Source organism: Protomyctophum parallelum (genome assembly GCF_964188405.1).
Source record: "Protomyctophum parallelum genome assembly, chromosome: 1".
Classification (NCBI taxonomy): domain Eukaryota; kingdom Metazoa; phylum Chordata; class Actinopteri; order Myctophiformes; family Myctophidae; genus Protomyctophum; species Protomyctophum parallelum.
Genome location: NC_139697.1, coordinates 8,580,752 through 8,595,062, shown reverse-complemented (window position 1 = coordinate 8,595,062; position 14,311 = coordinate 8,580,752). Strand labels below are relative to the sequence as shown.

Sequence of the window (14,311 nt, the reverse complement as noted above, 5' to 3'; positions counted from 1 at the left end):
CCCCCCATGTCATTTGCCAGGCAGGCTCCACTCTCAGAGATATTTGGCTCCGTCTTATGAGCTAATTTAGAACTTCCTGTCTGAGAGCTAGCTAATTTAAGACATCCGGTTGCCTTCAGAAGAAAATAAGGTTATTTAATTCGTTAATTAAATAATTGTCAATGCCCCAAGGCACAGCACTTTTTTGAGCGTTGACCTCAGTAGAAGGTCTGCTGCTGTGAATTTTACACCTCTCCCGCTTAGCGGAGAGTGGGGTGTGGTACAGGACATCTCCCCGAACGCGTGGGTATACTGCATCTACAAGTAGTACAAGATCAATTGAAACCATTGACACCTACTTCGATGGTTCAGTTGTCATCTATGCCGGGGAATTTAGCAGCTCTCATTCAAGCGTTTTTTCAAAATCCAGGTCACACATTTGATTGCAAAACAATCTGTGGTGTCACTCAACAACTAGTTAATAGCATCTTACTTGGCCTTAGGAATGCACAATGACCCATTAGATTTTATACACAAACTAGTAGTTGGTATGTGTGGTGTCCACACAGTTGTTCAAGCAAAACATACAGACATCTGTACATTCTGTGCCTGGACAGTTGAAAGCAATTAACAGAACAATAACGGAGGACAATTTGGAAGAAGATGATGATGATGTGGTTTTATGCAATGAAAGTCTAAATGACAATATGTGTGAAGCTATACCATTACCAATTCTAACATTTCTACAACAGACATCTGCTATCAAAAAATGTCACACACGGCTTGAAGAAGCAGCAGCGCAGGACTCAACATTTAGACGGAAACTTGAGAAATTCAATCTAGCCAACACATCAGTGTCATTAGTGTCTCAGAAATTTTCTAGGACAGACGTATGCACCATATTAAACAGCTTTGTAGAATACACACTTCGGTCTCCTTTCCTTGGAGATGACCTGCTTTGCCTGAAAAGTCTTAGTCTGTATAGTTGTACTCAATGTGGTGACAAGGCCTTACCATCTACAAAGAACATGTCACAATTCATAGTGCAGCCACTTGACGTGTCACAAAAAGGCATCTTAGACACTATTGCACAAATATTACCTGCTCAATCTGAACAATGTGAAACATGTCAGCAGGAAAAGAGCTTATCAACATATGAAGTAATTAACAGCCCACAGACCTTACTTCTCCTGTTAAGAGCTGGCACAAAAATTCCAAAAACGTTCAATTTATCCTGTCTGTACCAACAAAATTAGTATGCTTTGACCAGTATGTGTGTATTTTTCGACAGGCCACCATATGCGTCATTGTACATCCTTAAAGATCATAAATGGCATATCTGGACAAATGAATCGAATGACACAGCAGGCTATACCTTTGAGCTGATGCAAAGAACATCCGCTCGACAGCACACAAAGACAGTAGTCACAAGTAGTTTCTATGTCGTGTCATACGAGAAAATAAACAGTCGAGAAATAATCAAGTTTCGTCAGGACAAACAAATGCATAAATGCACAGACAGATGCAATCAACGCACACAAGTGACACCCATTCCAAAGCTAGAGGTAACTCCTTGACCTGACTTAGCTTGCGTAGAGAAAGTGATTTCATGTCAATGCCCCAAGGCACAGCACTTTTTTGAGCGTTGACCCCAGTAGAAGGTCTGCTGCTGTGAATTTTACACCTCTCTCGCTTAGAGGAGAGTGGGGTGTGGTAGAGGACATCTCCCCGAACACGTGGGTATGTCCAGATAGTTGCCTCGCGGAGGCCTCTTTGTCCAGTGTCCATTCTGGGTCCGGAAACGGTACTTTTTTGAGCATTGACCCCAGTAGAAGGTCTGCTGCTGTGAATTTTACACCTCTCCCGCTTAGCGGAGAGTGGGGTGTGGTAGAGGACATCTCCCGAACGCGTGGGTATGTCCAGATAGTTGCCTCGCGGAGCCGTCTTTTGTCCAGTGTCCATTCTGGGTCCGGAAACGGTACTTTTTTGAGCATTGACCCCAGTAGAAGGTCTGCTGCTGTGAATTTTACACCTCTCCCGCTTAGCGGAGAGTGGGGTGTGGTAGAGGACATCTCCCCGAACGCGTGGGTATGTCCAGATAGTTGCCTCGCGGAGCCGTCTTTTGTCCAGTGTCCATTCTGGGTCCGGAAACGGTACTTTATTGAGCATTGACCCCAGTAGAAGGTCTGCTGCTGTGAATTTTACACCTCTCCCGCTTAGCGGAGAGTGGGGTGTGGTAGAGGACATCTCCCCGAACACGTGGGTATGTCCAGATAGTTGCCTCGCGGAGGCCTCTTTGTCCAGTGTCCATTCTGGGTCCGGAAACGGTACTTTTTTGAGCATTGACCCCAGTAGAAGGTCTGCTGCTGTGAATTTTACACCTCTCCCGCTTAGCGGAGAGTGGGGTGTGGTAGAGGACATCTCCCCGAACGCGTGGGTATGTCCAGATAGTTGCCTCGCGGAGCCGTCTTTTGTCCAGTGTCCATTCTGGGTCCGGAAACGGTACTTTTTTGAGCATTGACCCCAGTAGAAGGTCTGCTGCTGTGAATTTTACGCCTCTCCCGCTTAGCGGAGAGTGGGGTGTGGTAGAGGACATCTCCCTGAACACGTGGGTATGTCCAGATAGTTGCCTCGCGGAGCCATCTTTTGTCCAGTGTCCACTTTATAAAGTCCATGCACTCCAGTGAATAGCATTTATCCATTTAGATAACTTTATTATTATTATTTAATTACTTATTTTTACACAGAAACATAATGTGTGTCTTATAGCATCATTTAAATGCTTAATTTGTAGTTTTAATGTGCAAATTAAACTTTTTTCAATACTCTAGAGGGTACTCTTATTTTGAAGAGATCGTCCACCGGACGTCTTAAATTAGCTCACTAGATTAGCTCACTAGACAGTGCCCTAAATATAGTACCTTTGTTACCAGAATGGGTGCGTTCGGAAATGGCGCAATACAAACTGCAAGTGCGCTCTGGTGTGCCATTTCCGAACGCACCCAGCTTGTAGATCGGCTATTTTCAAATGGCTGAAGTGGTTAATGTATGTTTTGTAATAATAATTATCAACATCTACAAAGTAACTAGTAATTAAAGTTGTGAAATAAGTAAAGGTACTGGAAATTAGAAATACTCAAGTAAAGTACAAATTACTTTACACCACTGGTAAACACGGCCGTTCTATGCTGTGATTGGTCGAAATGAAAGTCCGCCGTTGCGCAGTTCAACAAAGCGCCCTGTTTGGCTGATCGCTCAACTTGGCTCCTCCCTCTCCACAGATTCGAAAAGTTCTGTTCATTTTGCAGTGAGGCCGTTAAACCCAGAGGAGGGACACCGTCCGGTTACAGCAACAACACGACGAGACAACACAACAAAACACACATTAATACGGTAGGCTAAGGGTAATATACATACAGACCACATATACAATTGTGTACATTCCCATTTTATGTAGGACACAGTGTATGCAGCCAGATTATGATGGAATGAATATGCTGGTCAGTCAGCTAGCCTAGCAAACGTGCCCACTTTTCATCTAATAGCGTTAGCTTGCTGTTGCTAACGGTAGCTGTTTAACGTTTAACTAAACGGCAGTGAGTATGGGTGCCAACTGACTGAGTGACTACCAAGCGTTATTTAAATGTTACTGTGCAACACAATTGTCTTGTCAGCAGCCGTTCCGCCATACACACAGCCATGGCTCCAAGGAAAAGGACCACGAAACAAAAAAAACACGACGACGTCAAGATGAAGAAGGTGGAAGCCTTCCTTCAGGACTTCGACGGCGAAGGTAACGTGAAAATCATTCTGTTGCGCAGACGTTAGAAACGATGACTACATTACAGTCAGGGTTCATCGCCATGTTTGCTTTGGACATTTTTGTCAAAATTATATTTTTGCCAAGGACATACAAATATTACTAGAAACACGTCCTCAAAGTGGGTTGAGGGACTATCAGGTTTCCTTGAGGGTGGTCCAAATGGACCATTGTGTACAAATTGAACCAATGGGTCCTTATACCACTGTTGTACTGGCGAACTCCTAATGGTGTCATAATAAATCAAGAAAACCTGGAGACTGACATTCAGTAATTGGATCTTAACGATCAAAATAATAAAGTACATTGTTCTCTCCCAAGTTTTGCCACAGACACTTGTCTGACATTGATGACCCCCTACAATCAATGTTATTGTGTAACAATATCTAGCTACATTCCAGAAATGTGAAATATAATAATTAATGACTAACCGTTGTTTTTTTTTAACTGTTTTCGTTTCTACAGTGAAGGCTATAGTTGAAAGGCTGAAAGTGAAGAAAAATGACCTCCTGAGGAAATCCCAAAACGCTTACGACATGGCTCTGATCAAGCTTCCCAAGCAGATCAGACAAATGAACTGGTTAGAATATTACAGTAAGTATGCATAAAGCTCATCTGGAACAAATCACGTTGACATTTTTAATTGGACAGGCCCTGAAAACTACTCATTATTGGCATTTTTAATGCAGCGACAACGGTGTAGTCTACATTTTCAGGACTAAAGAAGATTAGTCTGCGTATTCAATGATCAATTTGTCACAGCAAGTCGGTGTGAGATCCAGGTGGTAAAACCACTGGTTCCAGCTATGTAAAGCGTCAGAGTGAGCTGCTGTCTTACTAGAAGGATTATGGAGTGTGTGAGGTCGGGCATTCAGAGCTGAGACTTTGGGAAGTATAACATGGGTTTGTCCTAAAGAGCTTAATGTATACGTACCCTCCTGGATTAGCCATGGTTCATGACTCGTATTCATACGAGAGTCATGAAGAAACGTCACCCTGTTTTTTGCGCTCGCTGCATTTACAAGATTTCCGTATATATAAACATTCAGATTTCAAATATAAAGTACTCACAATTTGTCCCACCGTACGGGTGTTAGTTAGTTGCAGCTCCAGCGATTAGAATTTCTGCATCCCGCGTTGTTTAATCATTTTTATCCGAGGTGTTATTTTGCTATTGGCTTTCAACTACGCGCCCCTATCGGTCGGGAGGAGGGTGGCACTCGGTGTGTTCGATATAGGTACGCTGACCGCCCTGCCAATACAGACTAATAGGCGAGTGCAAAAAACAGGGCAAAGTTTCTGCATGACTGTCATGATAATCATCATGGCAGTCATGTTGCAGGGCTACCTCCTGGATATGACGCTAGTATGTCGCAGGGACTTGCCCTCAATTCAAGCGTTGATGCTAAGTGCCAAGCAGGGAGGCACTGGGTCCCATTTTTCAGAGACTTTGTGCACTCTAACCACAAGGCCACTGAGCTGGTAGAGAGTGGTGTGGTGGTGGTGGGTGAAAGTACAGAAGGGTATTAGTGATTAGAGACATGCCCTTGTTTGTAATATTGAAGTGTGAAATCAAATCTGAATAGCGACACTCCCATTAAAGTGAGTAAACTAGCATTCATTATTTGGTATCTGCCTCTCTCTTAGGGTCAGAGAAAGCCAAGGAACAAGAAGTGGATCAAGAAACGGTGAGAACAGTGGTTTTAATGAACAGAACCAGATAGTGCACCAGATTAGTTGTTTCCATATGTGTAGGCGGACAACCACCACTGTTACCTATGCCTTGGTACATTCAGTGATTTTCATATCTAGCTTCTCTCCTGTCTGTTTACAGAGAGATGTGGCTGCCAAGGTTGATACTGTCCTGGCTGTGGTCCATGACATCCCTCCAACAGTCAAGAAAAGTAAGTGCAGTACAGCCTCTCATCCACCCATCTGTCCTAAGAGACCATTACTGGTAATACTGCTGATATTAAGCAAACAGCACGCCTTGTTTACACACACAAGCTTAGCTCTCAAGCTTTTTTTGTGTTTTATCCTTTTGACGGCTATCATGTACAAACTTACCATGTGTGCGCATTTCTTTGCTCGAATTTTGTCTTCCAGCAGCATCCAAGAAAAAGGCCCCAACCAAGTCGAGCTCGGAGGATGATGAGTACAATCCAACTGTGGCAGTGAAGAAGGTGGTTACTGTTTTCCACAAGCCCAGACACAGAAAAAAGATGTACTATATTATAGACATGAAGTTGAAGTAGATGTGCAGCTGCATTTTTACCATAGACAGTGGTTGATTTAACGGTTTGTGTGTTTCGGGATTCAGGGAAGAACTGCAAAGAAGCCACCTCGAACTACAGCTAAAAAAACTGCAGCCCGCTCTGTCACCAAGCAGAACACCTCCGTTAGAAGGTAAGATGGATATCTATAGAGCACCGAAGTCTGACGTCACTTTCAGTAGAGGGTGCTGTTACCGTTACCGTTACTGTTACTGACCCTATTAGGCCCGCACTACAGACCGAGCCTGAAGTGGATGAACTTTTGCCAAAGGGTCATGTATATACAAGGGCTGGACGGCTGTCCAGACCACCCGATAGACTCGTTCTGTGAAAGGGATCACACACCCACAAGCGGGGGACTCGGGACAGAGGGGGGGGGGGTATCAATTTTAGGATTTGCACTGAAGGTATTGGAGAAAAAGAAGGAAAATAAATTAAATGCAATGAATGAAATACAATGGTGGTGAAACATTTATGCAATATATCGAAAATGCTTTATTTGTGAAGGAAGATGTTACTGGGCTAGATCGATGAGATAGGCCATCGACTATATAACCGGATGTATCGGTGCACTTCAGAATGAACCTGTGAATGGAATGGTTGACACGGGCCACAATAAACACTAAACGCCCAGACTGAGTCTGTCCTTATTGACTACTGAAACAGGCGCCAATACACAGGTTCATGTATTTTTTTATTTGCAGTGAAATTTCCATAGAGCGATTTTTAAGTCGCTTCATATAAGAACTGTTTGAAAAAATAAACCACCCTGGCCTTTCTGTCAGGGGAGTGGCTGTGCGTCGTTAATGATGTCCATTCATATTTGATACAGCCAGTTTCTGGAGAAAATGGAATGAATGTGGCCACAAAAGCCTTGAAACTACATAGGCAATGTCGCTGCTAATATACGTCACGCGGCTCACGCCCAGCTGTTAACACATTGTGTTCCTGAGATTCCTCGTTGACGTAAGCTCAGCTCGTGGTGACTCGACTCGTACTAACCACGAAACATTAAATATCAATAAAATAAAAATAAACTTAATAAAACATTCAGTTTCTGTTGTGCAACGGGCAGATGCAGACACCCGCCTACCCGGAAATGTAGTCTCTGGGTTGTTTGACTCATTTCTAACACTTATTTTGTTACGCTTTGGGTATATTTGTACATTTCCACTTTCAGTCGATGCTTCATATCCATATGAGTGAAAAGGCCGGGGTTATCGGTTTATTTTTCAAACACAGTTCTTATATGAGGCCATCTAAAATCCCCCTATGGAGATTACAATGCAAATAAAAAGTACACGAACCTGGGGACTGACGCCCTCTACTGACAGTAACGTCAGGACTTCGGTGCTCTATATTTCTAATGTATTGAGTGTGATATTTGGGGGGGTCTAGCCTCTACCACGATTTTGTTGCTTTGCGCAATCAATATCGACTCCTGTAGTCTAGCATCTAGAGGAGTAGTCACCTCCCAATGTATGAATGAATGAACCATTGTCAAGCGCTTTGAGCACTTGGAAAAGCACTATAAAAATGCAATTCATTAGTAATATTGATTCCTCAGGCGTAAAAAATAATTTGCTACTCTAAAAATGTGCGGATGTACGGTATGTTCCATGTTGTAAGCTGCAAGCTTCTCTGGCAAACGGAATAGGAGCTGACTGGAATTATGATAATAATAATCAGATCGAATTGAATCTCTCAAATGTATTGTGTCGAAGTTGACGGGAATGTGAAACGTCTTGATAATATGTGATTCATGCATGTAGAAAAAGTTACGTGTTTTACATATAAATGCAGTTTGGGGGGTTTGTGTAAAAATGTAAAAAGTAAAAGGCGGCTTGTTAATTTATTGTCTTACCATGTGCCATTCAATCAATGTCCGTAACTAAAAGTCTTTCTGGTTTGTTGCAACGCTAACAAGAATCTGTGTTCAGATCCAACAGGAAGCCCTTGGTTACACCTGCCAGGAACATGCTGGACTCTTCTTTACTTGTAGGAGCTACTCCACTGATCACTCCAAAATTTGACCCTAGGTAAGAGTTTAGTGGGTTATATTGGGGGGGGGGGGGAGGGGGGGTAATATGTCTCAATAATTACAACTAATACAAAAGTGTAGCCTGAATAGACACCTCTCACTAAGTGAGTGAGAGCTTGTGTTTTGGTTAATGGTGCAAATTTATATAGCGCCTTTATCCAAGGTGCTTTACATGTGCATTACATTCACACATTCATACACATACACCGATTGTGGCGGAAGCCATGCAAGGTACCAACCAGCACATCGGGATAAATTTGGGGTTCAGTGTCTTGCCCAAGGACACTTCGACATGTAGACCGGAGGAGCCGGGATTGGAACCGCCGATCCACGGATCATTGGACGACCTGCTCTATCTCCTGAGCCACAGTCGCCCCTGATAAACCTGCAGTTTATTCCGGTTGAAAAAGTGATTGTTCTTTGAATACTGGGGTGCCGCAGACCGTTGTCATGCTGTTTTTAAGCTGTACTCAGGAGCTGACAGCTGAGATGACTGGTGAGGAGTAGACTAGTAGTAATGCATTATACTTGAAACCTGCTGCATTGGTGATGTTACCGTCTCTGACAAAACCAGAGAAACCTTGCAAATAATGACGACGCTCTAGTTCGTCTTTAAAGTGCTTGCCACTTTGCTGTGTAATTGGCCGGGGGATGGCAGTGGCTCAGGAGTAGAGCGGCCGCACGCCGCACTGGAACTGGAACTGAAAGATTCCCAGTTTGATCCTGGGCTCCCCCAGAGTTACTGTCGAAGTGTCCTTGTACAAGACGCTGAACCCCTAATTGCTCCCGATGAGCAGGTTAGTGCCTTGCATAGTTTCCTGTGCCATCGGTGTGTGAATGGACCGTGAATGTAATGCACAGTCTATGGAAAGCACATTGGATAAAGGCGCTATATAAATGCACCATTTAATCGGTGTGCCTACACGCAGGGACTGTCGGCTAATGCCCCTGCCTGACTAATTTGAAACGGGCCAACTGATTCAATTCACTTGGTTCAATTTACTATGCCATGGGGAATATTTGTGCCTTTTCTTTCAAGGAAATAACAGATTTGTTGAAACGTGGATACATTGCTCACTTTTCTCTCCCTATTGCCCTCAGGCTTCCCAAGACCCCTGCAGTTAGAGTTCCCCGTCACAAAGAAAGGGTCTACAGCATGTCTATCAACGGCTCTCCTGTGGCGCCCACTACTGAGGATGTTGTCATCAGCGTCCCTATTGGCAACGGAGAGGTATTGACTTAAGCGTAATTGACATAATATACAATATGTAGTCATTAGCTGCCTTTTTCCAGGGTTCTGTATTCCACTGGTTTATTTATTTAACAATGATGCCTACACTGACATCCACATCTAGCAATGACGCCATGGTAGTTCTATGATGCCTAACATGTAAGCATGGTAGGCAGTTGTTTTTTCATGTTAGATAGGAGGCCGTTGTATGTATTCAAATATTGCGTATATAATATATCTTGGGTCATATGATATTGAGACAATTGGAACGTCTCTATGGAAGTACTATGTAGTTGTTTGTGACATGTCTTAATCCTGATTCATGTTAGTTGTGTGCCGGTGTCTGAAAGTATCTGATCTACAATGTGATGCACTGTGAGCTTGTAGATGGGCTATTTTTGGTACACGACACAAGTATTAATGGGGCATTGCCATGTACAATACTGAACTAACTGAGTGTTGTTTTGAACTACTTTAGTGCATTCAGCTTCTGGCAAGTCAGATGGACTCTATAGATTTTTCTTCACTTGATGAAAATGCTCTAAGGAGTATTCAGCAGCTACAGGTATGGAACACATATTCAATGTAATCGTTTTTTGTAGCTATGTATTGCATTATGCTGGGACACAAACATAATATTTGTTTTTACATTGTTTTTCTTCTCATAGAGTCAGCTGGCAGCATTCTGTGGACCATCTCAATGAGCATTTAGCAGAGCGTCAAACCCCTTTGGCCATGTTCGGGGAGGGTCGTCTTTGTTTTTGTTGAGGTTTGTTTAGATTATTTCATACTTTTATCATTTTATACTAAAATATGTATATATAAATGCTATTCCAATGCTATTGGAATTATTTTGGGTTTGTTGGAGTTTTCACTCTTTGAGTTTAAGAATGTATTTTAGATTAGATGACCATTTATGTTCATTTTTGTAATACTGTATATGTGTGTCAGTGTGTACTGTGCATATACAGTATATACTGTATATACTTGCACTACACAAATACTGCAGATATGCTGCATCTTAGCAGTTTCTAGAATTACATGCATCTTTATGCTTGGAGCATGATGTGATATTCTTTGGTTTAAAAGTGTTTTGTTAAAAAGTTGTTCTGGTAGTATATTTTGTTATGGACACAAAGACACATTCAAATTTATTTTGACTCGCAGTTTATTACATTAAATTAAATTTTACAAAATACATTTTGAAAAAACAATGTGTGCTCAATCATTTCACTTATTTATCCTGTAAAATATTTTACTCTTTAGTTTACTCTTTAGTTTACTCTAAAACAGCTGGATAGTTGAGGAGACTTATGTTGCTGAACAAACACTATATTAATTATTACTATGGGATGCCATAATAGCTATATAGCTTTGCACTTCAACAAAATATCACTTGCACCCTGTTTAAAAGTGTGCTAATGAGATTACCACAAATTGTTGGCAGTACAGATGCATGTCTGTTAGCACTTGGCTGGCAGAAACATTCTTCATCCTAACTGATGCATTTGGTGAGTTACCACTTCCATCTAGTGTCTCAGAAGGGAATGGCATGTGTGAGACAAAGCCAAAGATGTAGGAAATTGTGATTGAACACAAGTGGAAATATAATGTGGCTTTGAAAATACAAAGGGCTGCTTTTTTCCAATGGGCAGATATTTCAGATGGCCCCCAATAGTATTGTACGTATCATGATGAAGTTTCAGAGAAAAGAATAGGTTGAATAGGTTTCAAGTGAGCACATACTGTATGTAGCCTATAGTGTCATTCCTTCTCAGTTATAGAAGAAACATCATGAACACATGATAAATAGCCTTCCACTTAAACAGATTTATCAACAGAAATAAGTGAGTAACTTTGATATTGCAGCTGGGCCTACATGGTTCCACATTCCATGTTTGTTTGAAAAATAACCTCAAAAGAGAATTTGGTTGAAATCTCCTGTGGGCCAGTTTCTCTTGTAGCATAACTTGGCTACCACCCTATGCAAATTACAAAAGGTGGCTGTATGACTAGGATACAATTCATACGTGTAATATTTACAAATAACTTTTTTATTAATATGGTTTATTGTCCAACCATTCTCATGTTTGTTTGGCTTTTTTCTTGTCGTAAAACTAAAGTTTTAACCTGTTCTTTCCCTATTAAATTAAATTAAATTAGTTATATGGCCATAAAGACATAATTCATATAAGAAAATGACACTGGTCATGTCTTCGAAGGATATCAGCTGTCAAACCTTGGTTAGGTCATTGGCTGGACTGTGGGAATGCAACTTCAGAGACGCATGCAATGTATGCGTTTCAAACATAACAGAGTAAGGCAATGCGGCCCCTTCAGAACATGCAATAGGTATACGAATTGAGGTTCCGGCACTGGCCGGTTCTACTGCTTCTGCAGCTGACGGCACTCAAACATTGAATACAAAAGTGAGTACGCAAATTGCGATTGGCTGGCGTGATTTGGTGGGAGATGTACCATTGGTTGATAATGAGATGATCTATGATGACATGATAAGAGCGCCCCTCACTTGACACTGGTTGATTTTAATTATTTTGGTCTACAATTTAATTACATTTTAAAGACGTTAATGTTGGGAAGGAATGGTTAAGCGCACATGCACTTTCAAAATAATATGTCAACCGCATGTGCAGGGACGGGATCGATGCTTGTAGTATAGAAACGTAAACGGGTTAATCATAATCGAATGAAATTGTAGATTGCCATTGAAGATTCACACCTGTAGTTATTAGGTTACTTGGAGGCCAGTATTATGTCATAGTGAATATGTCATAGGAATCTCCATATATGTGCAGGGTTTTCAACTTGTCACCTTCAGAGTTTGGGGATCTCCATGTATGGGCAAGTGTTTCAACCAATCAGCTTGGCAGACTTTGTGACTCACCATATATAGACATAAGTACAGTAAATAAGTGACAGAGATGCATGTATGTAAAGATGATTTCTGGATTTATTAGATGGATGGATTTCTCGTCCTGCTTTCAAATGATGGCTGTGTCCAATGTTGCACTCTCGTTGTCCAAAGTAATTAAGCCTCTTTGGATTGGATCTCTGGGAAATACGGTTAAAGTATTGGGATCAACTTTTGTGAATCATAGAGAGAAGGTGACTGACGCTAGAGAATATATTACCCCTGTGGTTAAGCATGGAGACAGACATACAGTCACACTCATCCCTGGGGGTGGAATTGGCCCAGAGTTGTTTAATCACATCTGTGACGTTTTCCGGTACAGCCATGTTCCAGTAGACTTTGAGGTGGTGAATGTCAACTCTTCCTTGACACCCGAGGATGACATTAACGATGCCATTGATGCCATCCGCCGTAATGGAGTTGCTCTTAAAGGCAACTTGGATACAAATCATATCGTGCCGCCTCATATCGTGAACTCCAGAAATAATCTCCTTCGCACCAGCCTAGACTTGTATGCATATGTGATGCACTGCCAGTCCCTCCCTGGCGTCCAGACCCGCCACAAGAACATTGACATCATGATCGTCAGGGAAAACACAGAGGGTGAGTACAGTAATCTGGAGCATGAGATTGTGCCAGGGGTAGTGGAGAGTCTTAAGATCATCACCCGGGCTAACTCGCTCAGGATTGCTGACTACGCTTTCAGTTTGGCCAGGGAGAAGGGTCGCCGCAGGGTCACAGCCGTCCACAAGGCCAACATCATGAAGCTTGGTGATGGTTTGTTCCTGCAGTGCTGCAAGGAGGTGGCTGCTGGTTACCCAGACATCATCTTTGATGACATGATTGTGGACAACACCACCATGCAGCTGGTGTCCAAGCCACAGCAGTTTGATGTTATGGTGATGCCCAATCTGTATGGGAACGTGGTCAGCAATGTGTGTGCCGGTTTAGTGGGAGGGCCTGGGTTGGTGCCATCGGCTAACTACGGGCACGACTACGCTGTCTTTGAAACGGCCACAAGGAGCACTGGGAAGAGTGTTGCAAACAGAAACATTGCTAATCCCACTGCCATGCTGTTGGCCAGCTGCATGATGCTGGACCACCTCAAGCTTTATGACTATGCCAATGTGATCCGAAATGCAGTCCTCACCACCATGAATGAAACCAGGTTACACACGGCAGACCTTGGGGGTCAGGCCACCACATCAGAGGTGGTCCAGTTCATCAAGACGATGATAAGCCAGGGACCGCTGGCCTACCAGGCCTAGCGGAGGGTGGCCACGGGGGTTAGCAAGAATGTGGCCCTGGCATGAAAGAAGATTAACCATCAAGAAAGACAGACAGCTAGCCTAGACTACAAAACCTTTTTTCAGTAGCTGCCTATTTAATCTAATCGCTCTACATGATTGCTGCTTCTACATCCAGATTAATTTACTATTAGACCAATTTAAAATCACAAGTATCATTTGTGATGTTTTTCATTTAGAATTTCTGTTATTATTGAACCATATAGATGTTAATATTTTGCCAACAAACATAGGAAACTATTTAGCCTACCAAATGTATTCATTACTCCCTTTGGGGAAAATTGGCAACATCACTAGCACCATTGAACAGTGGCCGGTGTTAGATCGCCATTAGATCTAACACCGGCCACTGTTCAAGTTTGATATCACAGTGCTTGCTTGTCTATCACATCAACTGATACACCTTTCACACCATCTTTCCATAACTCATACTGTAGGCATTAACATTAAGTAGCCTACATAGTCTACACATCATGAATTTTTTTTCCCGGTGTTTGGCACACCCTCTCCCAGATGCACCCAATTAATCTGTGTGTGTTTGGGAGAGGAGTGTACAAACTTGGGGCGAGCCGTCTTCACTTTTCGAAAAGGCAACAGTGCAGCACTGCCCTCCTGTCTCTCTCTTTCTGGCAAACAGCGCCCCTACTGGTACTCATTATATGATGCTCATTAATGAACACATAGGTGAACACGGGAACACGGACATTGCTGCTCCCACCACTCAAAAA

At 42.5% G+C, this 14,311-nt stretch overlaps 2 protein-coding genes across 3 annotated transcripts; both read left to right on the top strand.

Moving 5' to 3' along the window:
• Positions 1–3,297: 3,297 nt before the first annotated feature.
• Positions 3,298–10,540, top strand: cdca8 (cell division cycle associated 8). Of its 2 annotated transcripts, none has more exons than XM_083769343.1 (11): positions 3,298–3,372; positions 3,657–3,772; positions 4,265–4,393; positions 5,447–5,487; positions 5,634–5,703; positions 5,906–5,982; positions 6,120–6,205; positions 8,013–8,111; positions 9,215–9,344; positions 9,823–9,909; positions 10,013–10,540. In XM_083769343.1, the coding sequence occupies exons 2-11, from the start codon at positions 3,679–3,681 to the stop codon at positions 10,046–10,048; spliced, it is 849 nt and encodes a 282-aa protein (XP_083625469.1). In that variant the 5' UTR covers positions 3,298–3,372; positions 3,657–3,678; the 3' UTR covers positions 10,049–10,540. The 2 variants fall into 2 exon arrangements, with proteins under 2 accessions (XP_083625469.1, XP_083625470.1); XM_083769344.1 differs by having other exon boundaries at positions 3,300–3,372; positions 3,654–3,772.
• A 1,813-nt stretch (positions 10,541–12,353) lies between these two features.
• LOC310856426 (isocitrate dehydrogenase [NAD] subunit gamma, mitochondrial-like) lies at positions 12,354–13,544 on the top strand (the record flags this gene model as incomplete). The annotated part of the gene is made up of 1 exon (XM_083761854.1): positions 12,354–13,544. One exon carries the CDS (start codon positions 12,354–12,356, stop codon positions 13,542–13,544), a length of 1,191 nt encoding a protein of 396 aa, XP_083617980.1.
• Between the last annotated feature and the right edge of the window lie 767 nt (positions 13,545–14,311).

Coding starts and splice junctions, on each gene's coding strand:
- cdca8 (XM_083769343.1), top strand. CDS start 3,679: ATGGCTCCAAGGAAAAGGACCACGAAACAAAAAAAACACGACGACGTC. Junction 5,983..6,119: donor CAACTGTGGCAGTGAAGAAG/GTGGTTACTGTT, acceptor TTCGGGATTCAG/GGAAGAACTGCAAAGAAGCC. Junction 9,345..9,822: donor TCCCTATTGGCAACGGAGAG/GTATTGACTTAA, acceptor GAACTACTTTAG/TGCATTCAGCTTCTGGCAAG.